This window comes from Oncorhynchus keta, chromosome 1, assembly GCF_023373465.1.
Source record: "Oncorhynchus keta strain PuntledgeMale-10-30-2019 chromosome 1, Oket_V2, whole genome shotgun sequence".
Lineage (NCBI taxonomy): Eukaryota > Metazoa > Chordata > Actinopteri > Salmoniformes > Salmonidae > Oncorhynchus > Oncorhynchus keta.
In genome coordinates this window covers 82978697-83001214 of record NC_068421.1, presented here as the reverse complement: position 1 = coordinate 83001214, position 22518 = coordinate 82978697, and the positions used below count along the sequence as shown (strand labels likewise).

Below are 22518 nucleotides of genomic sequence, written 5' to 3'. Positions count from 1 at the left end.
CAAAACAGAAGATGACTTTAAACAGCAGTTCAAGTCCAAGAGTAGGGGAAGCAGCTTTGCCACTGCAGTAGATGTACTGGCAGATTGTGACTCGGAAAAACATCTAAAAGAACAAACATTCAAAGTCAAGAAACCAGGCACCTACCTTCTGATGCTCCCAGTAGCTCATGTGTATTTTGCGCTGGTGAGCATTTCCTGGTCGACTGCCAACAGGTGAAGGCACAGCCACACGAAGCCAAGGTTGAGTTTCTGAGATCAAAAGGCCTTTGTTTTGGCTGTTTGATGAGAGGACACTTAAGCAAAGAATGTAAAAGAAGGATGACCTGTCAGAAATGTCAAAGAAAGCACCCCACTATCCTGCACATTGAAGGAAGAGAGAGATTTAGATCTCTGAAGGCAGATACGAGGGTGTAGCAGTAAAGCGGGAGGAGACTGTCAGCAGTGCTCTTGTTTCACTGGAAGCTGGTGAAGATACCGGGCCGGTACAGATTGTGCACTTGCGATTGTGCCAGTTCAAGTAAAGATGGCAAATGGAAGCAAGTCTACGTTAACCTATGCATTTCTCGATTCTGGTAGCTCAGCAACATTTTGTACGGAGAGACTCATGAGGCAGTTGCAAGCTAAAGGCAGTGAGACTGAAATTCTGCTACGCACAATGGGGCAGGAGAGTCCTACCAAGAGCTTTGAGATATCTGGATTAGAGATTGGCAATGTGGAAGGTGACACATTTCTTGCATTACCAAAGGTCTACACCCAAAATAAGATCCCAGTGACAAGAGAGAACATTCCCACTCAGAAAGATCTCAAAAGGTGGCCATACCTGAAAGAAGTTCAGTTGAAGGAAATTGACGCCGACGTCGAACTCCTGATTGGCGTAAATGCTCCAAAGGCAATGGAACCCTGGAAAATCATAAATAGCCAAGCCAACGGACCGTATGCAGTGAAAACCCTCTTTGGATGGGTGATGAACGGTCCTCTTAACAATTGTACCATGGCAGAAGAATCTGGGCACACTACGGAGATGGCCAATCGTATCTCAATTGCCGACCTGGGGGTTCTTGTAAATCAGTACAACCATGACTTCCCTGAGAGAGGGTATGAAGAGAAAAGTGAGATGTCAGCTGAGGATCGTAGGTTTATGGAGATCGTATCAAGCTCCATAACCCTCAAAGACCATCACTACTACTTACCGTTGCCCTTTCGCAAAACAGATGTAGTCCTGCCAAACAATCGTGACATGGCAAAGCAGCGGGCTCTAAATATTATCAGGAAATTCAAGAAGGACAAAGGTTACGCTGCAGAGTACAAAGGCTTCATGGAAGAGATGATAACAAAAGGTTACGCCGAGAAGGTACCACAAGAACAGTTCCTCAGAGAGAAAGGCAAGGTATGGTACATACCACACCATGGCGTTCACCATAAGCGCAAAGGAACGATACGAGTAGTGTTTGACTGTTCATCATCCTATAAAGGTATATCTCTTAACAGTGAACTCCTTCAAGGCCCTAACCTGGCAAACACGCTTATAGGAGTCTTGCTAAGATTTCGGCAAGAGCACATTGCCATGATGGCAGACATCGAAGGAATGTTCCATCAAGTACGTGTCCATGAAGATTACTTAGACTTCCTGCGATTCCTATGGTGGCCGGATGGTGATACTAACAAAAGATTGGAGGAGTACAGAATGACTGTACATCTTTTTGGTGCTATATCCTCTCCAAGTTGTGCAAACTTTGCACTGCGAAAGACGGCAGAAGACAACTGTGAGAGGTACGATGAAGCGGTAATTCAAACGGTCAAGTCCAACTTCTATGTTGATGACTGCCTCAAGTCAGTGGCCACAGAAGAACAAGCCATAGCTTTCACGAAAAACCTCAGGGATGTGTGCTCTCAGGGTGGTTTCAAATTGACCAAGTGGGTCAGCAACAGCCGCACTGTGCTGGCTTCTATCCCTGATGAACACAAAGCCAAGCAGATAAAAGAACTGGACCTGGACAGAGAAAAGCTGCCTGTTGAAAGAGCACTTGGAATCCGATGGAACATTGAAAGTGATGCATTTACCTTCCGAGTCACTGTCAAGAACAGACCCCTTACAAGAAGAGGTATTCTCTCAACTGTCAGCTCTATTTATGATCCATTAGGTTTCCTCGCCCCATTTGTATTAAAGGCAAAGCAAATCCTTCAAGTGCTCTGCATGCTAAAGTGTGGATGGGACGAAGTCATCCCTGAAGAACACTCTATTTCATGGCAGAGATGGCTCTCAGAGCTGGACCAGCTCTCCAGATTCCAGATAGACAGGTGTATGATGCCTGAGAACTTTGGTCAAGTCAAGACGGCACAGCTGCATCACTTCGGTGATGCAAGTGAACAAGGTTATGGCACGGCAAGTTACCTTAGGTTCACAAACGGTATGGAAAAGGTTCACATTGCATTCATACTGGGGAAATCAAGGGTGACTCCACGCAAGCAGATGACAATCCCCAGACTGGAACTTGCTGCAGCAACATTGGCAGTGCGAGTGGACAGGATGTTAAAGTTGGAGCTCCAGATTGAACTTGAGGAGTCAACTTTTTGGACGGACAGCCAGTCTGTGCTAAAATACATCCGCAATGATACCAAGAGATTCCATACCTTTGTGGCTAATAGGGTTGGTATGATCCGTGACCTATCGCAAGCAAAACAGTGGAGGTATTTGAACTCAAAACACAACCCAGCCGATGATGCCTCAAGAGGATTATACGTTGAAATGTTCCTGAACTCAAAGAGATGGCATAAAGGACCAGAATTCCTGGAGAAACCAGAAACTCAATGGCCGAAAGTCCCCGAGGAGCTTGGCTCCATCCCTCCGGATGATCCAGAGGTGAGAAAAGACGTAATCGTAAACCATACAAGTGTGGAAGAAAAGAGTCCAACCAGCAAACTGATTGAGTACTATTCAACATGGAACAGCTTGAAGAAAGCAGTTGCCTGGATGCTGAAACTGAAGAAACGTCTTCTACAGTTAAGCCAGAAAAGGAAAATTCTCTATCAAACTGGTCCAGATCAGAGTCTGACAAACTCACTGAAGGAACAAATTGACAAGTTGAAACTGACGTTTGGAAAAGAAAGTCTGTCTGTGTATGACCTAGATGAAGCAGAAAAGGTCATCATTCGATTTGAACAACGACAGCACTTTAAACAAGACATTGCACTAGTTGTGAAAGGAAAACAATGTGCCAAGAGAAGTGGCTCAATCTGTAAGCTTGATCCAATTGTTGACAATGGCATTCTGAGAGTAGGAGGAAGGTTAAGCAAAGCTGCTATGCCTACGGAACTAAAGAATCCTATGATCCTGCCCAAAGACTCCTACATCTCTAGACTGATCTTACTCCACATCCATGAGCAGGTTGGCCACTCTGGGAGAGGTCACATGCTTTCTAGACTTTGCCAGCGATATTGGATACCCTGTGCCAACTCTTTAGCAAGGAAGATCCTTAAGAGCTGTGTCTTTTGCAGGCGGATGCAAGCTAGAGCTGGAGAACAGAAGATGGCCGACCTTCCACAAGATCGGGTGTCACCTGATTTGCCGCCTTTCACCCATGTGGGCATAGATTACTTCGGCCCCATAGAGGTGAAGCGAGGCCGCGTTCATGTGAAGCGTTATGGTGTGATCTTTACTTGCCTTGTGAGTCGAGCTGTCCATCTTGAAGTTGCTAGTTATCTGGATACTGATTCCTGCATCAATGCCCTGCGCAGGTTCATCTATCGAAGGGGCCCAGTAACAAGTATCAGAACAGACAATGGCACCAACTTTGTTGGAACACACAGAGAGCTAGGAGAAGCTATGAAAGAGCTGGATCACAACAAGATTCAAAAATAATTACTGAAGAAAGGAGTGACATGGTCATTCAACCCTCCATCTGGAGCCCACCATGGGGGGGTATGGGAGCGGTTGATCCGACTGGTGAAAAAGATCCTCTATTCAATCCTTAAAGAGCAAGTACTGGATGATGAGGCTTTGCAGACAGCCTTGTGTGAAGTTGAGGCGATTATGAATGACAGACCAATCACTACTGTAACAAATGACCCTAATGATCTAGAACCCCTGACTCCGAACCATCTGCTTCATCTGAAGGCTAAGCCAGTCCTGCCACCAGGACTATTCCAGAGAAGCGACCTATACTCACGAAGGAGATGGAAGCAAGTACAATATATCACTGACCTCTTCTGGAAGAGATGGATCAGGGAGTATCTTCCACTTATGCAGGAGCGGAACAAGTGGAACAAAACTAAGAGAAACTTCAGTCCTGGTGACCTCGTGGTCATCGTCGATGACACCGCCCCAAGGAACTCTTGGCTAATGGGGCGTGTGGTGGAGGCTTTGCCAGGGGCCAAAGGTCTTGTCCGGAGCGTCATGGTTAAGACTAAGACCAATATCTTACAGAGACCTATCAATAAACTCTGTCAGCTCCTTGAGGCGACGGAGTGACACACACACACACACACAGTGCTCCATCTTAGAATCACGTGCACCTCTGATTCGTTGATGTCGTACTCTTACATTCTTTGATGTCATACATTTTTGGACGTCAAACTCTTGACATTTTTCGAAGTTGAACACCTTTACACTTCAACTCAGACTGAGATCTATGGACTATTTTTCTATATGGTACCTTGTATATTTGTATATAGCTACGAACTGTAATAGTGCTCTGGTATAGAATGTTTTGTGTATTGGCTCTACGTTTGAATTTAAAGTAATTGTGGTGCATTCAGTGCAGTCAACAATTAGGGGCCGGTATGTTAGAGCCGATTTGGACATATTTGTATAAAAGACCGAACATATGGAGCTCCATGTATATTTGTGTAAATATATTACATATTAATGTAAATGATTAAATATTAGGTACGTACCTTTATGATTTATATTTACCTGATTGAGATATATTCATTTGTTGTTAGTGTAACTTAGTTTTTGGCCCCCCCTCTTGCCTATTCATTGTATTGTGGTAAGTGTGTTAGGATAAAGGCAGGAAGTTGGGCCTTCGGGAGGGGGAGTCCTTGCTAGATGCGGGAGCGGTATAGTTTTTTGACCATACAGACATACAGACATGTCATAATATGTATTTTCCATATAAAGTCATCTATGCTTTAAGTTGATTGGAGAATCATTTATTTGTTAGATATAAGAAGAATAAACATTTTTGTTGCACCATATCCCTGGATGTCATGGAATGTTTGGCCGTTTGGAAACCTTGAGTGTGGACTGTATGCGTACCAAACAACCCCGCTTCAGGCTTGGGCAGTGGCTATGGTAAAGACGAAAGGAAGCCACTACAGAGAGAGAGGAGTGAGATGGGTTAAAGGAGAGAGAGTGATGGGTTAAAGGAGAGAGAGTGATGGGTTAAAGGAGAGAGAGTGATGGGTTAAAGGAGAGAGAGAGAGAGATGGGTTAAAGGAGAGAGAGTGATGGGAAGGGTAGAGAGGAGAGAGAGTGTGTATTTTGTTCCATCTGGTGCTCCACTCCCACACACTGCTAGACCATATAAAACAATAGAACAGTATCTCACTCTCTCTCTCGCTCCAAACCACCAAACTACACAACTACTTCTACAGTACCATCAGTTTCCATCTTTCTGTAACGTAATGTCGTTGTAACGTAACGCCGTTGTAACGAACTGTGATTGTAATGTGATTGTAACGTAATGTGATTGTAGTGTAAAGTGATGTGATTGTAACTTAATGTGATTGTAATGGTATTGTAATGTGATTGTAGCGTAATGCGATTGTAGTGTAAAGTGATGTGATTGTAACTTAATGTGATTGTAATGGTATTGTAATGTGATTGTAACGTAATGTGATTGTAGTGTAAAGTGATGTGATTGTAACTTAATGTGATTGTAATGGTATTGTAATGTGATTGTAGCGTAATGCGATTGTAATGTCATTGTAACGTAATGTCATTGTAACATAATGTGATTGTGATGTAATGTGATTGTAATGTGATTGTAGTGTAAAGTGATGTGATTGTAACTTAATGTGATTGTAATGGTATTGTAATGTGATTGTAGCGTAATGCGATTGTAATGTCATTGTAACGTAATGTCATTGTAACATAATGTGATTGTGATGTAATGTGATTGTAATGTGATTGTAACGTAATGTGATTGTAGTGTAAAGTGATGTGATTGTAACTTAATGTGATTGTAATGTCATTGTAACGTAATGTCATTGTAACATAATGTGATTGTAACGTAATGTGATTAACGTAATATGATTGTAATGTCATTGTAATGTAATGTAATGTGGGTGTGAATGTATTGTAGGAGGCTATGCAGCAGTGGTACCAGCACTACCAAGCCCAGAGCTACAGCACCGACCCACAGGAGAGCCAAGCTAAGGACTATATCAAGGAGCACACACAGGTCAGAGGAGTGTGTTCTGTTGCTGCATTATCCCCCAGGGGAACACTGATCAGAATCATAACACAGGTCAGTGTAGTATGTTCTGTTACTGTATTATCCCCCAGGGGAACACTGATCAGAATCATAACACAGGTCAGTGTAGTATGTTCTGTTACTGTATTATCCCCCAGGGGAACACTGATCAGAATCATAACACAGGTCAGTGTAGTATGTTCTGTTACTGTATTATCCCCCAGGGGAACACTGATCAGAATCATAACACAGGTCAGTGTAGTATGTTCTGTTACTGTATTATCCCCCAGGGGAACACTGATCAGAATCATAACACAGGTCAGTGTAGTATGTTCTGTTACTGTATTATCCCCCAGGGGAACACTGATCAGAATCATAACACAGGTCAGTGTAGTATGTTCTGTTACTGTATTATCCCCCAGGGGAACACTGATCAGAATCATAACACAGGTCAGTGTAGTATGTTCTGTTACTGTATTATCCCCCAGGGGAACACTGATCAGAATCATAACACAGGTCAGTGTAGTATGTTCTGTTACTGTATTATCCCCCAGGGGAACACTGATCAGAATCATAACACAGGTCAGTGTAGTATGTTACTGTATTATCTCCCAGGGGAACACTGATCAGAATCATAACACAGGTCAGTGTAGTATGTTCTGTTACTGTATTATCCCCCAGGGGAACACTGATCAGAATCATAACACAGGTCAGTGTAGTATGTTCTGTTACTGTATTATCCCCCAGGGGAACACTGATCAGAATCATAACACAGGTCAGGTATTTCAATATAAGCAACATGTAAGCCAGTACATTTTGTAAAGTAGGGTGGGAAGCAGTTAAGTTTACATGTACAGATGCGGTACCTGGCACGTCAGGGTCACGACACACACGGTACCTGGCACGTCAGGGTCACGACACACACTGTACCTGGCACGTCAGGGTCACGACACACACGGTACCTGGCACGTCAGGGTCACGACACACGCGGTACCTGGCACGTCAGGGTCACGACACACGCGGTACCTGGCACGTCAGGGTCACGACACACGCGGTACCTGGCACGTCAGGGTCACGACACACGCGGTACCTGGCACGTCAGGGTCACGACACACGCGGTACCTGGCACGTCAGGGTCACGACACACGCGGTACCTGGCACGTCAGGGTCACGACACACGCGGTACCTGGCACGTCAGGGTCACGACACACGCGGTACCTGGCACGTCGGGGTCACGACACACGCGGTACCTGTCACGTCGGGGTCACGACACACGCGGTACCAGGCACGTCGGGGTCACGACACACGCGGTACCTGGCACGTCGGGGTCACGTCACACGCGGTACCTGGCACGTCGGGGTCACGACACACGCGGTACCTGGCACGTCGGGGTCACGACACACGCGGTACCAGGCACGTCGGGGTCACGACACACGCGGTACCTGGCACGTCGGGGTCACGACACACGCGGTACCTGGCACGTCGGGGTCACGACACACGCGGTACCTGGCACGTCGGGGTCACGACACACGCGGTACCTGGCACGTCGGGGTCACGACACACGCGGTACCAGGCACGTCGGGGTCACGACACACGCGGTACCTGGCACGTCGGGGTCACGACACACGATGTACCAGGCACGTCGGGGTCACGACACACGCGGTACCTGGCACGTCAGGGTCACGACACACGCGGTACCTGGCACGTCAGGGTCACGACATACGCGGTACCTGGCACGTCAGGGTCACGACACGCGGTACCTGGCACGTCAGGGTCACGACACACGCGGTACCTGGCACGTCAGGGTCACGACACACGCGGTACCAGGCACGTCAGGGTCACGACACACGCGGTACCTGGCACGTCAGGGTCACGACACACGCGGTACCTGGCACGTCAGGGTCACGACACGCGGTACCAGGCACGTCAGGGTCACGACACGCGGTACCAGGCACGTCAGGGTCACGACACGCGGTACCAGGCACTGTACCTGGCACGTCGGGGTCACGACACACGCGGTACCTGGCACGTCGGGGTCACGACACACGCGGTACCTGGCACGTCGGGGTCACGACACACGCGGTACCTGGCACGTCGGGGTCACGACACACGCGGTACCTGTCACGTCGGGGTCACGTCACACGCGGTACCTGTCACGTCGGGGTCACGTCACACGCGGTACCTGTCACGTCGGGGTCACGTCACACGCGGTACCTGTCACGTCGGGGTCACGTCACACGCGGTACCTGTCACGTCGGGGTCACGTCACACGCGGTACCTGTCACGTCGGGGTCACGTCACACGCGGTACCTGTCACGTCGGGGTCACGTCACACGCGGTACCTGTCACGTCGGGGTCACGACACACGCGGTACCAGGCACGTCGGGGTCACGACACACGCGGTACCTGGCACGTCGGGGTCACGACACACGATGTACCAGGCACGTCGGGGTCACGACACACGCGGTACCTGGCACGTCAGGGTCACGACACACGCGGTACCTGGCACGTCAGGGTCACGACATACGCGGTACCTGGCACGTCAGGGTCACGACATACGCGGTACCTGGCACGTCAGGGTCACGACACACGCGGTACCTGGCACGTCAGGGTCACGACACACGCGGTACCAGGCACGTCAGGGTCACGACACACGCGGTACCTGGCACGTCAGGGTCACGACACACGCGGTACCTGGCACGTCAGGGTCACGACACGCGGTACCAGGCACGTCAGGGTCACGACACGCGGTACCAGGCACGTCAGGGTCACGACACGCGGTACCAGGCACGTCAGGGTCACGACACACGCGGTACCTGGCACGTCAGGGTCACGACACGCGGTACCAGGCACGTCAGGGTCACGACACACAGGGTACCTGGCACGTCAGGGTCACGACACACGCGGTACCTGGCACGTCAGGATCACGACACACGTGGTATGTCACCTCAGGGTCACGACACACAGGTGATACAATAACTGCCTTCAACATACATGCACATCTCACATATGCTGTCATCCGACATGAAACGGTACCCGTGAAGCAGAACTATCGCCCTTCACGGAGTTCAGTCTTAGAAGCTTGTGTGTGTCTGCATATGACTACCTCATGCCCACTGACTCCCAATTATCCACCTGCCTGCGTAGGGAAATGTGTGTGGCTGAGGCAGCCATCTTGTACACAGCAGTCTACTGAACACACAAACTAAACAAGTCACCCAAACTCACAACCAACCGTCACACCTCAATCACTAACCACAGAGAGCAGCAGGGTCTGGTGGGTTTAATGGAAGGATCCCAGATGAGCCCCCATTATGTTACGCCTCTAGGAAGAGGGAACGCAACACCCTGCTACAACTCAACTCTCCGTGGTGTGAAAGAGGTATGGGACTGTAGGTGCGAGTAAGGATGACAAAAGGCAGAGAATTTACCGTTTACTAGGAATTTATTCCTTTACACGGTATTATGGGGAAAAGGAGCTGGACGGAACCAAAGCAAAGAAAGTCAATCTCAAAGCCCCCTCTCCTATCTAACCTGCCTAACCAATACTTACCACCAAAGCCCTAACCAAAATACAGGGGGTGGTCCGCCCAGGTCTTACCTAGTGTGCCTAGACAGTGAATATACTACGTGTATATGTATGCCCGCGGGCCTCTTGCCTAAGCACTCCCTAGGTGCCTTCCCCTTCCCCCTGGGAACAAATGAAACAGAATATTAAACAATCCACTTCACAACAAAACTGAGAAAAAACTAACTCAGGCCATTAAAGAAGCTCTGACAAAGCAACAAACACAGAACATACCAAAGCTGCTACCAACAACAACTAACATAGTACTTCCGGCGCTGACAGAGATGGCCGCCTCGCTTCACGTTCCTAGGAAACTATGCAGTTTTTTTACGTGTTATTTCTTACATTAGTACCCCAGGTCATCTTAGGTTTCATTACATACAGTCGAGAAGAACTACTGAATATAAGATCAGCGTCAACTCACCATCAGTACGACCAAGAATATGTTTTCCGCAACGCGGATCCTGTGTTCTGCCTTACAAACAGGTCAACGGAATGGATCGCATGCAGCGACCCCCCAAAAAAACGACTTCGTAAAAGAGGGGAACGTAGCGGTCTTCTGTTCAGACTCAGGACACGGGCACATCGCACACCACTCCCCAGCATTCTTCATGCAAATGACCAGTCTCTTGACAACAAGGTTGATGAAATCCAAGCAAGGGTAGCATTCCAGAGGGACATCAGAGACTGTAACGTCCTATGCTTCACCGAAACATGGCTCACTGGGAAGACGCTATCCGGGGCGGTGCAGCCAACGGGTTTCTCCACGCATCGCGCCGACAGAAACAAACATCTTTCTGGTAAGAAGAGTGGCGGGGGCGTATGCCTCATGACTAACGAGACATGGTGTGATGAAAGAAACATACAGGAACTCAAATCCTTCAGTTCACCTGATTTAGAATTCCTCACAATCAAATGTAGACCGCATTATCTACCAAGAGAATTCTCTTCGATTATAATCACAGCCGTATATATCCCCCCCCAAGCAGACACATCGATGGCTCTGAACGAACTTTATTTAACTCTTTGCAAACTGGAAACCATTTATCCGGAGGCTGCATTCATTGTAGCTGGGGATTTTAACAAAGCTAATCTGAAAACAAGACTCCCTAAATTTTAGCAGCATATCGATTGCGCAACCAGGGGTGGTAAAACCTTGGATCATTGTTACTCTAACTTCCGCGACGCATATAAGGCCCTGCCCAGCCCCCCTTTCGGAAAAGCTGACCACGACTCCATTTTGTTGATCCCTGCCTACAGACAGAAACTTAAAAAAGAGGCTCCCACGCTGAGGTCTGTCCAACGCTGGTCCGACCAAGCTGACTCCACACTCCAAGACTGCTTCCATCACGTGGACTGGGACATGTTTCGTATTGCGTCAGATAAAAATATTGACGAATACGCTGATTCGATGTGCGAGTTCATTAGAACGTGCGTTGAAGATGTCGTTCCCATAGCAACGATAAAAACATTCCCTAACCAGAAACCGTGGATTGATGGCAGCATTCGCGTGAAACTGAAAGCGCAAACCACTGCTTTTAATCAGGGCAAGGTGTCTGGTAACATGACCGAATATAAACAATGCAGCTATTCCCTCCGCAAGGCTATTAAACAAGCTAAGCGTCAGTACAGAGACAAAGTAGAATCTCAATTCAACGGCTCAGACACAAGAGGCATGTGGCAGGGTCTACAGTCAATCTCGGACTACAAGAAGAAACCCAGCCCAGTCACGGACCAGGATGTCTTGCTCCCAGGCAGACTAAATAACTTTTTTGCCCGCTTTGAGGACAATACAGTGCCACTGACACGGCCTGCAACGAAAACATGCGGTCTCTCCTTCACTGCAGCCGAGGTGAGTAAGACATTTAAACGTGTTAACCCTCGCAAGGCTGCAGGCCCAGACGGCATCCCCAGCCGCGCCCTCAGAGCATGCGCAGACCAGCTGGCCGGTGTGTTTACGGACATATTCAATCAATCCCTATACCAGTCTGCTGTTCCCACATGCTTCAAGAGGGCCACCATTGTTCCTGTTCCCAAGAAAGCTAAGGTAATTGAGCTAAACGACTACCGCCCCGTAGCACTCACTTCCGTCATCATGAAGTGCTTTGAGAGACTAGTCAAGGACCATATCACCTCCACCCTACCTGACACCCTAGACCCACTCCAATTTGCTTACCGCCCAAATAGGTCCACAGACGACGCAATCTCAACCACACTGCACACTGCCCTAACCCACCTGGACAAGAGGAATACCTATGTGAGAATGCTGTTCATCGACTACAGCTCGGCATTCAACACCATAGTACCCTCCAAGCTCGAGACCCTGGGTCTCGACCCCGCCCTGTGCAACTGGGTACTGGACTTCCTGACGGGCCGCCCCCAGGTGGTGAGGGTAGGCAACAACATCTCCTCCCCGCTGATCCTCAACACGGGGCCCCACAAGGGTGCGTTCTGAGCCCTCTCCTGTACTCCCTGTTCACCCACGACTGCGTGGCCACGCACGCCTCCAACTCAATCATCAAGTTTGCGGACGACACAACAGTGGTAGGCTTGATTACCAACAACGACGAGACGGCCTACAGAGAGGAGGTGAGGGCCCTCGGAGTGTGGTGTCAGGAAAATAACCTCACACTCAACGTCAACAAAACTAAGGATATGATTGTGGACTTCAGGAAACAGCAGAGGGAACACCCCCCCTATCCACATCGATGGAACAGTAGTGGAGAGGGTAGCAAGTTTTAAGTTCCTCGGCATACACATCACAGACAAACTGAATTGGTCCACTCACACTGACAGCGTCGTGAAGAAGGCACAGCAGCGCCTCTTCAACCTCAGGAGGCTGAAGAAATTCGGCTTGTCACCAAAAGCACTCACAAACTTCTACAGATGCATAATCGAGAGCATCCTGGTGGGCTGTATCACCGCCTGGTACGGCAACTGCTCCGCCCTCAACCGTAAGGCTCTCCAGAGGGTAGTGAGGTCTGCACAACGCATCACCGGGGGCAAACTACCTGCCCTCCAGGACACCTACACCACCCGATGTTACAGGAAGGCCATAAAGATCGTCAAGGACATCAACCACCCGAGCCACTGCCTGTTCACCCCGCTATCATCCAGAAGGCGAGGTCAGTACAGGTGCATCAAAGCTGGGACCGAGAGACTGAAAAACAGCTTCTATCTCACGGCCATCAGACTGTTAAACAGCCACCACTAACATTGAGTGGCTGCTGCCAACACACTGTCATTGACACTGACCCAACTCCAGCCACTTTAATAATGGGAATTGATGGGAAATGATGTAAATATATCACTAGCCACTTTAAACAATGCTACCTTATATAATGTTACTTACCCTACATTATTCATCTCATATGCATACGTATATACTGTACTCTACATCATCGACTGCATCCTTATGTAATACATGTATCACTAGCCACTTTAACTATGCCACTTTGTTTACTTTGTCTACATACTCATCTCATATTGTGACAAACCTCTTCAAGGTTAGGAGCGTTTGTCACAAACTAGTTAGTTTGTGACAAACGCTCCTAACCTTGAAGAGGTTTGTCACAATATGTATATACTGTACTCGATACCATCGACTGTATGCTGCCCTGTACCATCACTCATTCATATATCCTTATGTACATATTCTTTATCCCCTTACACTGTGTATAAGACAGTAGTTTTGGAATTGTTAGTTAGATTACTTGTTGGTTATCACTGCATTGTCGGAACTAGAAGCACAAGCATTTCGCTACACTCGCATTAACATCTGCTAACCATGTGTATGTGACAAATAAAATTTGATTGGAGTTGATTTGATTTACATACCAACGACCAACATGCTATACCTCTCAGCCATCAACATGCTATACCCCTCAGCCATCAACATGCTATAACCCTCAGCCATCAACATGCTATAACCCTCAGCCATCAACATGCTATACCCCTCAGCCATCAACATGCTATACCCCTCAGCCATCAACATGCTATACCCCTCAGCCATCAACATGCTATAACCCTCAGCCATCAACATGCTATACCCCTCAGCCATCAACATGCTATAACCCTCAGCCATCAACATGCTATACCCCTCAGCCATCAACATGCTATAACCCTCAGCCATCAACATGCTATACCCCTCAGCCATCAACATGCTATAACCCTCAGCCATCAACATGCTATACCCCTCAGCCATCAACATGCTATACCCCTCAGCCATCAACATGCTATACCCCTCAGCCATCAACATGCTATACCCCTCAGCCATCAACATGCTATACCCTCAGCCATCAACATGCTATACCCTCAGCCATCAACATGCTATAACTCTCAGCCATCAACATGCTATACCCCTCAGCCATCAACATGCTATACCCCTCAGCCATCAACATGCTATACCCTCAGCCATCAACATGCTATAACCCTCAGCCATCAACATGCTATACCCCTCAGCCATCAACATGCTATACCCTCAGCCATCAACATGCTATAACCCTCAGCCATCAACATGCTATAACCCTCAGCCATCAACATGCTATACCCTCAGCCATCAACATGCTATACCCCTCAGCCATCAACATGCTATACCCCTCAGCCATCAACATGCTATACCCCTCAGCCATCAACATGCTATACCCCTCAGCCATCAACATGCTATACCCCTCAGCCATCAACATGCTATACCCCTCAGCCATCAACATGCTATACCCTCAGCCATCAACATGCTATACCCCTCAGCCATCAACATGCTATACCCCTCAGCCATCAACATGCTATACCCCTCAGCCATCAACATGCTATACCCCTCAGCCATCAACATGCTATACCCCTCAGCCATCAACATGCTATACCCCTCAGCCATCAACATGCTATACCCCTCAGCCATGAAACACACTCAAATACACAATCTACAACACAGAAACTGGGGAACGTAACAGCAACATATCCATGTTGTGTTCCAGCAGGCTGTGGCAGCGGCGGTGCCATCCTATGGGGATTACAGCTCCTACATGCAGGCTGTCAGTCAATACTATTGTCAGCCTCCGATGACCCAGCCACCTCCCCAGGTCTACCAGCACAGAGACCCTACCAAGGTACACTACAGCACAGTACACAATGTCACTGTTGAGACGCAGCGCACAATGTCACTGTTAAGACTCAGCGCACAATGTCACTGTTAAGACTCAGCGCACAATGTCACTGTTAAGACTCAGCGCACAATGTCACTGTTAAGACTCAGCGCACAATGTCACTGTTAAGACTCAGCGCACAATGTCACTGTTAAGACTCAGCGCACAATGTCACTGTTAAGACTCAGCGCACAATGTCACTGTTAAGACTCAGCGCACAATGTCACTGTTGAGACCCAGCGCACAATGTCACTGTTGAGACGCAGCGCACAATGTCACTGTTAAGACTCAGTGCACAATGTCACTGTTAATTAAGACAGCGCACAATGTCACTGTTAAGACACGGAACCAGGTCTTGAGAGAATACCATGCCTCCAAAAGCCACACCCCAGATATTCAAACCCTAGTTTGTCAACATCTCCAACCCAATGTCCCAGAGACTTCACAACTCCAATCTATCTTCTCTATGGATAAGGGTACACCATAAGGGTACAACAGTGCCCACCGAAACACTCCCTACTCCCCCTTCTTTCTCTAGATGTAATACACATTAACATCATCACTTAGCCTGTACCTTGGACTCCCATGTCCCAGCTTTCATCCAACACTGTTCAATCCCTGGCTGTAACCTCATACCCCAGCTCACACTATATCCTATTCTTGTCACGTCTCTCTCTGGTTGACTTTAGTGACCCCCGCTCTCCTACCCAAGCTACCCCTTCCTATAACCCCTCCCTGTACCCTTCTTATGCTCCCTCCTGGGGTGTAATTTATCGTAGTAGTATGTCAGTGACCCCCCGGTGTGGAAGGCCTGTGGTATTTAGATGCTGGTGTGTTTATTTGGGGAGCATGACACTCCTCACATCAACCCAGGACACAGATATCCTGCTGGGAGAGATTGTCTGTCCACACCAGAGCAGGTGTCGCGTCATAAGACTAAGGAAGGCCGGTGTGTGTGTGTGTGTGTGTATGTGTGTGTGTAATAATAGGAGTTGGAGGTGAGTAAGCCCCTGAGTGAGCTTCTCCATGCATTCATTAACTGTTTGTGTGTTCGTTTTCTCTCTCTCTCTGTCTGCTAGGAGGCTGATGTGTGTAAGTCGCTGGGTGTGTCTCTCCAAGCAGTCAGTAACGGCGGTGCCCAGTCGGTGCTGCCCGCCGCGGTCCTGCCAGCCTACAGCACCATGCCTATGATGTCAGGCTTCATGGCCGCGCCACCTCACGCCACACACCCACCCAGCTCCACCACACACATCCAGAGTGCCCACGCCACCAATGAATGGAACCAGTACTACTACGTAAGTCACATGATGTTGATAGTGATGAACTTTCCGTTAGACACCGTACTCATTATGGCCAAACTCCAGGAACACCATGGAAGTTGTAGAACCAATGCAACTGCTATATTTAAACGTTCTACAGTGATTTAAGTAAGGAGTAGTCCCAATGAAGAGCCAGTACTAGGAGTAGCACGTTGAAGAGCCAGTACTAGGAGTAGCACGTTGAAGGGCCAGTACTAGGAGTAGTCCCAGTGAAGGGAGTACTAGGAGTAGTCCCAGGGAAGAGCCAGTACTAGGAGTAGTCCCAGTGTAGAGCCAGTACTAGGAGTAGTCCCAGTGTAGAGCCAGTACTAGGAGTAGTCCCAGTGTAGAGCCAGTACTATGAGTAGTCCCAGTGTAGAGCCAGTACTATGAGTAGTCCCAGTGTAGAGCCAGTACTATGAGTAGTCCCAGTGTAGAGCCAGTACTAGGAGTAGTCCCGGTGTAGAGCCAGTACTAGGAGTAGCCCAGTGAAGGAAGAGCTAGTACTAGGAGTAGTCCCAGTGTAGAGCCAGTACTGGAGGTAGTCCCAGTGTAGAGCCAGTACTAGGAGTAGTCCCAGTGAAGTGCCAGTACTAGGAGTAGTCCCAGTGAAGAGCCTGTACTAGGAGTAGTGCCTTTGTTGAGCCAGTACTAGGAGTAGTGCCTTTGTTGAGCAAGTCCACAGATTAGTCCCAGTGTAGAGCCAGTCCTAGGAGTAGTCCCAGTGAAGAGCCAGTCCTAGGAGTAGCACAGTGAAGGAAGAGCTAGTACTAGGAGTAGTCCCAGTGTAGAGCCAGTACTGGAGGTAGTCCCAGTGTAGAGCCAGTACTAGGAGTAGTCCCGGTGTAGAGCCAGTACTAGTAGTCCCAGTGTAGAGCCAGTACTAGGAGTAGCGCAGTGAAGGAATAGCTAGTACTAGGAGTAGTCCCAGTGTAGAGCCAGTACTGGAGGTAGTCCCAGTGTAGAGCCAGTACTAGGAGTAGTCCCAGTGAAGTGCCAGTACTAGGAGTAGTCCCAGTGAAGAGCCAGTACTAGGAGTAGTGCCTTTGTTGAGCCAGTACTAGGAGTAGTGCCTTTGTTGAGCCAGTACTAGGAGTAGTCCCAGTGAAGAGCCAGTACTAGGAGTAGTCCCAGTGAAGAGTCAGTACTAACATTAGTCCCAGTGAAGAGCCAGTACTAGGAGTAGTCCCAATGAAGAGCCAGTACTAGGAGTAGTCCCATTGAAATGCCAGTACTAGGAGTAGCCCCAATGTTGAGGCAGTACTAGGAGTTGTGCCTTTTTAGAGCCAGTACTAGGAGTAGTCCCAGTGAAGAGCCAGTACTAGGAGTAGTCCCAGTGTAGAGCCAGTACTAGGAGTAGTCCCAGTGTAGAGCCAGTCCTAGGAGTAGTCCCAGTGAAGAGCCAGTCCTAGGAGTAGCACAGCGAAGAGCCAGTCCTAGGAGTAGTGCCTTTGTAGAGCCAGTCCTAGGAGTAGTCCCATTGTAGAGCCAGTACCAGGAGTAGTCCCAGTGAAGAGCCAGTACTAGTAGTCCCAGTGAAAGAGCCAGTACTAGTAGTCCCAGTGAAGGGAGTACTAGGAGTAGTCCCAGTGTAGAGCCAGTCCTCGGAGTAGAGCAAGTCCACAGATTAGTCCCAGTGTAGAGCCAGTCCTAGGAGTAGTCCCAGTGAAGAGCCAGTCCTAGGAGTAGCACAGTGAAGAGCCAGTACCAGGAGTAGTCCCATTGTAGAGCCAGTACCAGGAGTAGTCCCAGTGAAGAGCCAGTACTAGTAGTCCCAGTGAAGGGAGTACTAGGAGTAGTCCCAGCGTAGAGCCAGTACTAAGAGTTTTGCCTGTGTAGAGCCAGTACTGGGAGTAGTCCCAGTGAATAGCCAGTACTAGGAGTATTCCCAGTGAAGATCCAGTACTAGGGCTATTCCCAGTGTAGAGCCACTACGAGGAGTAGTCCCAGTGTAGAGCCAGTACTAGGAGTAGAGCCAGTACTAGGAGTAGTCCCAGTAGAGTGTCACAGGCCACAGGTATATGCCAATCAAAAAGGTTATTTATTATAAACCAAAATCTATTAACTTTAAACAAAGAAAAAGGAATGAGGTGTGAAAGTATCATAATGTAGGGTGTATGTAAAGTGCAGGGATGCGTGAATCTGTGTGTGTGAATATGACTGAGTGAAAACTACATAAAACTACAAAGGAACAAACAAAACAGGATCATACCTGTAGGAGCAGAAAGAGAGAGAGAAGAGTGGTTAGTGAAGCAGTTTAAATACCCTGAGCCCAGGTGGATCCAATCACTAGGGGAACCGCCCCTGCAATGCAGAGGAGGGGCTGTGACCAGAGCCAGTACTAGGAGTAGTCCATGTGTAGAGCCAGTACTATCATATGATTAGTACTATTAGTAGTTTCTTAATCTCGGACACCCAGAACTAAAATATTGCGTAATTGCTTCAGATGCTTGATTAAGTTCTGGGGGAGACGTTTTAGAAAATATACTAATGAGACTAGCAAAGTCTCCATCCCTCTAAACATAGACTCTCACCCAGGATCTGGTAAGTCTAGAGGCCAAATGTCCCCTTACGAAATACGAAAGATGCAAGCACCTGTGAAATTGTGATTTGTCCAAATAATCAGTGACATAAGTTGTCCATCCCACAGTCTGTCTACAGATGCTACTACCATTTATGTTACCTGCATTTGTCGACAAGAGATTTGTAGTGGTACTAGATGCATTATCCTGGACGGCTGTAGTAGCAGTGTGTGACGTTTGAGCGAGGGAGAGTAGAATGAGCTGAGATGAGCAGACAGCCTAGTGGGAGGATTTACTCAGAGACTTGAGTTGAACTCATGTCTCTTAAAGATTTACATCTACAGTACCAGTCAAAAGTTTAGACACACCTACTCATTCAAGGATTTTTCTTTCTTTTTTACTATTTTCTTCATTGTTAAATAATAGTGAAGACCTCAACACAATGAAATAACACATAGAATCATGTAGTAGCCAAAAAAAGTTTTAAATTCAAATATATCATGTAGTAACCCGTTGCCTTGACAGCTTTGCACACTTTTGCCATTCTCTCAACCAGCTTCATGAGGTAGTCCCCTGGAATGCATTACAATTAACAGGTGTGCCTTGTTAAAAGTTATTTTGTGGAATTTCCTTCTTAATTGTCAGGAATCAAGGTAAGACGCAGGTGCAGACTGTGTGAAGTAACAATGTTTATTGTAACCACCGGGGCAGGTAAATGACAGGTCAAGGCAGGCAAATCAAATCAAAGTTTACTTGTCACGTGCTCAGTCCTCCTTTTCCTGTAGTCCACAATCATCTCCTTAGTCTTGGTTACGTTGAGGAATAAGTTGTTATTCTGCCACCACCCGGCCAGGTCTCTGACCTCCTCCCTATAGGCTGTCTCGTCGTTGTCGGTGATCAATCGTTGTCGGTGACCACTGTGTCATCTTAAAACTTAATCATGGTATTGGAGTCGTGCCTGGCCATGCAGTCATGGGTGAACAGGGAGTACAGGAGGGGCTGAGCACGCACCCCTGGGGAGCTCCAGTGTTGAGGATCAGCGTGGCAGATATGTGTTGCTACCTACCCTCACCACCTGGGGGTGGTCCATCAGGAAGTTCAAGATCCAGTTGCAGAGGGAGGTGTTTAGTCCCAGGATCCTTAGCTTAGTGATGAGCTTTGAGGGTACTATGGTGTTGAACGCTGAGCTGTAGTCAATGAATAGCATTCTCACATAAGTGTTCCTTTTGTCCAGGTGGGAAAGGGCAGTGTGGAGTGCAATAGAGATTGCATCATCTGTGGATCTGTTTGGGCGGTATGCAAATCAGAGTGGGTCTAGGGTTTCTGGGATAATGGTGTTGATGTGAGCCATTACCAGCCTTTCAAAGCACTTCATGGCTACGGACGTGAGTGCTACTTGTCTGTAGTCATTTAGGCAGGTTGCCTTTGTGTTCTTGGGCACAGGGACTATGGTGGTTTGCTTGAAACATGTTGGTATTACAGACTCAATCAGGGACATGTTGAAAATGTCAGTGAAGACACCTGCCAGTTGGTCAGCACATGCCCAGAGCACACGTCCTGGTAATCCATCTGGCCCCGCAGCCTTGTGTATGTTGACCTGTTTAAAGGTCTTACTCACGTCGGCTACGGAGAGCATGATCACACAGTCATCCGGAACAGCTGATGCTCTCATGCATGCCTCAGTGTTGCTTGCCTCGAAGCAAGCATAGAAGTGATTTAACTCGTCTGGTAGGCTCGTGTCACTGCGCAGCTCGCGGCTGTGCTTCCCTTTGTAGTCCGTAATAGTTTGCAAGCCCTGCCACATAAGACGAGCATCAGAGCCAGTGTAGTATGATTAATATTGACGCTTTGCCTGTGATGGTTCGTCGCAGGGCATAGCAGGATTTCTTGTAAGCTTCCGGGTTAGAGACCTGCACCTTGAAATCGGTAGCTCTACCCTTTAGCTCAGTGTGAATGTTGCCTGTAATCCATGGCTTCTGGTTGGGGTATTTACGTACAACCACTGTGGGGACAACGTCCTCGATGCACTTATTTATGAAGCCCGTAACTGATGTGGTGTACTCCTCAATGCCATCGGAAGAATCCCAGAACATGTTCCAGTCTGTGATAGCAAAGCAGTCTTGTAGATTAGCATCTGCGTCATCTGACCACTTTTTTTAATCAATTCCATCTAATGGAAAGGGAATGGTTATCAACTGATATTTTGCTGTGGCGCAGGCCTAACATTCTTCTTTCGCAACTGATCTGGCTTCATACTGAATCCATTCTAACCATAAGTTAGAATCCCCATAACCCGTTTCTACCTCAATCACTTCCTTAAGATCTTTCATCTGAACTATCCACACCGGCCCTTGGCTCTGGACAACTCCACGGTCAGTATCTGCTTTGTCAGGGGATCTGCTTGTATTCTGGCTGACTATAGAGCTATCATCTGTCCTAACTTCTTCTATCCGGAATGGCACTAGGTTATCAACTGATACCCTTACTTTCACTATACTCCATCTTCTTCCATACAGGGTATGTGGATTTATGTTGCTCTCTCTCTCTGTGTGAGCTACAACCTGTTTCCATGAACTACATAGGGACTTGCACAGATATCTTCCATAATGGCTCATAGTCCTAGACTGCCAAGGAGACAAGATTACAGTCCGTCTGTGGTCAGTCCCCCAAAATTCTTAATAGGAATATCCTGTCATTAGATACCCACAACTGTGATTAGCGTGCACTGTCCCTTTAAAATAAAATGAACTAACCTACAATCCCCTTTACCAACCGGACATGGTTCCTCGTAATGGAAACGGATAATGTTTAGAATACGTTAACTTCTTGTTCAAATTCACTGTTACCTAAACAATCAAACCAATAACCGGGAAATATGACAAAACTTTTACGATACAACTATTCAGATCTCCCTTTCTTATAGCCAAATATAGCCCAGTGAACGCCACCAATCAGTGATGGCCACCTAGCAATTTTGTTGCTAGTTTTAGCATCTTTTCAGACTACCCTGGCAATATTCAGCTACTTTTAAAAATGTATTTGGAACTTTTAGCAACTTTTGAAAAGTGACTCAAAGCTATAATGCATGCATTTTCCATCTTAATGACACAAACAATTTTCTCTGTCACCCTCAGTCACAACCTCATTGCCTGGCTGCAAACGTGCATTGTGTGTGAGGTCAGCAACAGGCGCTCAGCCCGGGCCCAGGCAGCAGTAACTTCAGCGAATTGCAAATCATTGTTGGCTGATAGCAGCAGCAGTAGTACGGGTTCGATAAGCCAAACCCAATTTATCACAAATGTTGGATTTTGAATAGAACTTACAACATCTCTTAATCGTTATCTCGTTATCTCGCAACAATTCAACCTGCCTCTAGGCAAAGATATACCCCTTACTCGGACTGAGTTCTACTTGAATTCTATCATAAAAGTAAAGTCAAACTTTCCAACTTTCTCTACTCCAAAATTTAAAGTACCATATACTTCACTAAATTTATAACGTATGTCAGTCAATGCATAAGAATAAAAACATTTCGATGGGCACAACTCTATCGTAATTATCTCTTCGTTATTATTT

At 47.6% G+C, this 22518-nt stretch overlaps 1 protein-coding gene across 1 annotated transcript in view; it reads left to right on the top strand.

Annotated features, from left to right (window-relative positions):
• raver2 (ribonucleoprotein, PTB-binding 2) overlaps positions 1-22518 on the top strand; it is a 186748-nt gene that overhangs the window by 152243 nt on the left and 11987 nt on the right. Inside the window, exons 12-14 of the mRNA XM_052523520.1 lie at positions 6306-6404; positions 14955-15086; positions 16202-16417. Of these exons, the coding sequence (XP_052379480.1) occupies positions 6306-6404; positions 14955-15086; positions 16202-16417 (447 nt within the window). The remainder of the gene's footprint in view (positions 1-6305; positions 6405-14954; positions 15087-16201; positions 16418-22518) is intronic.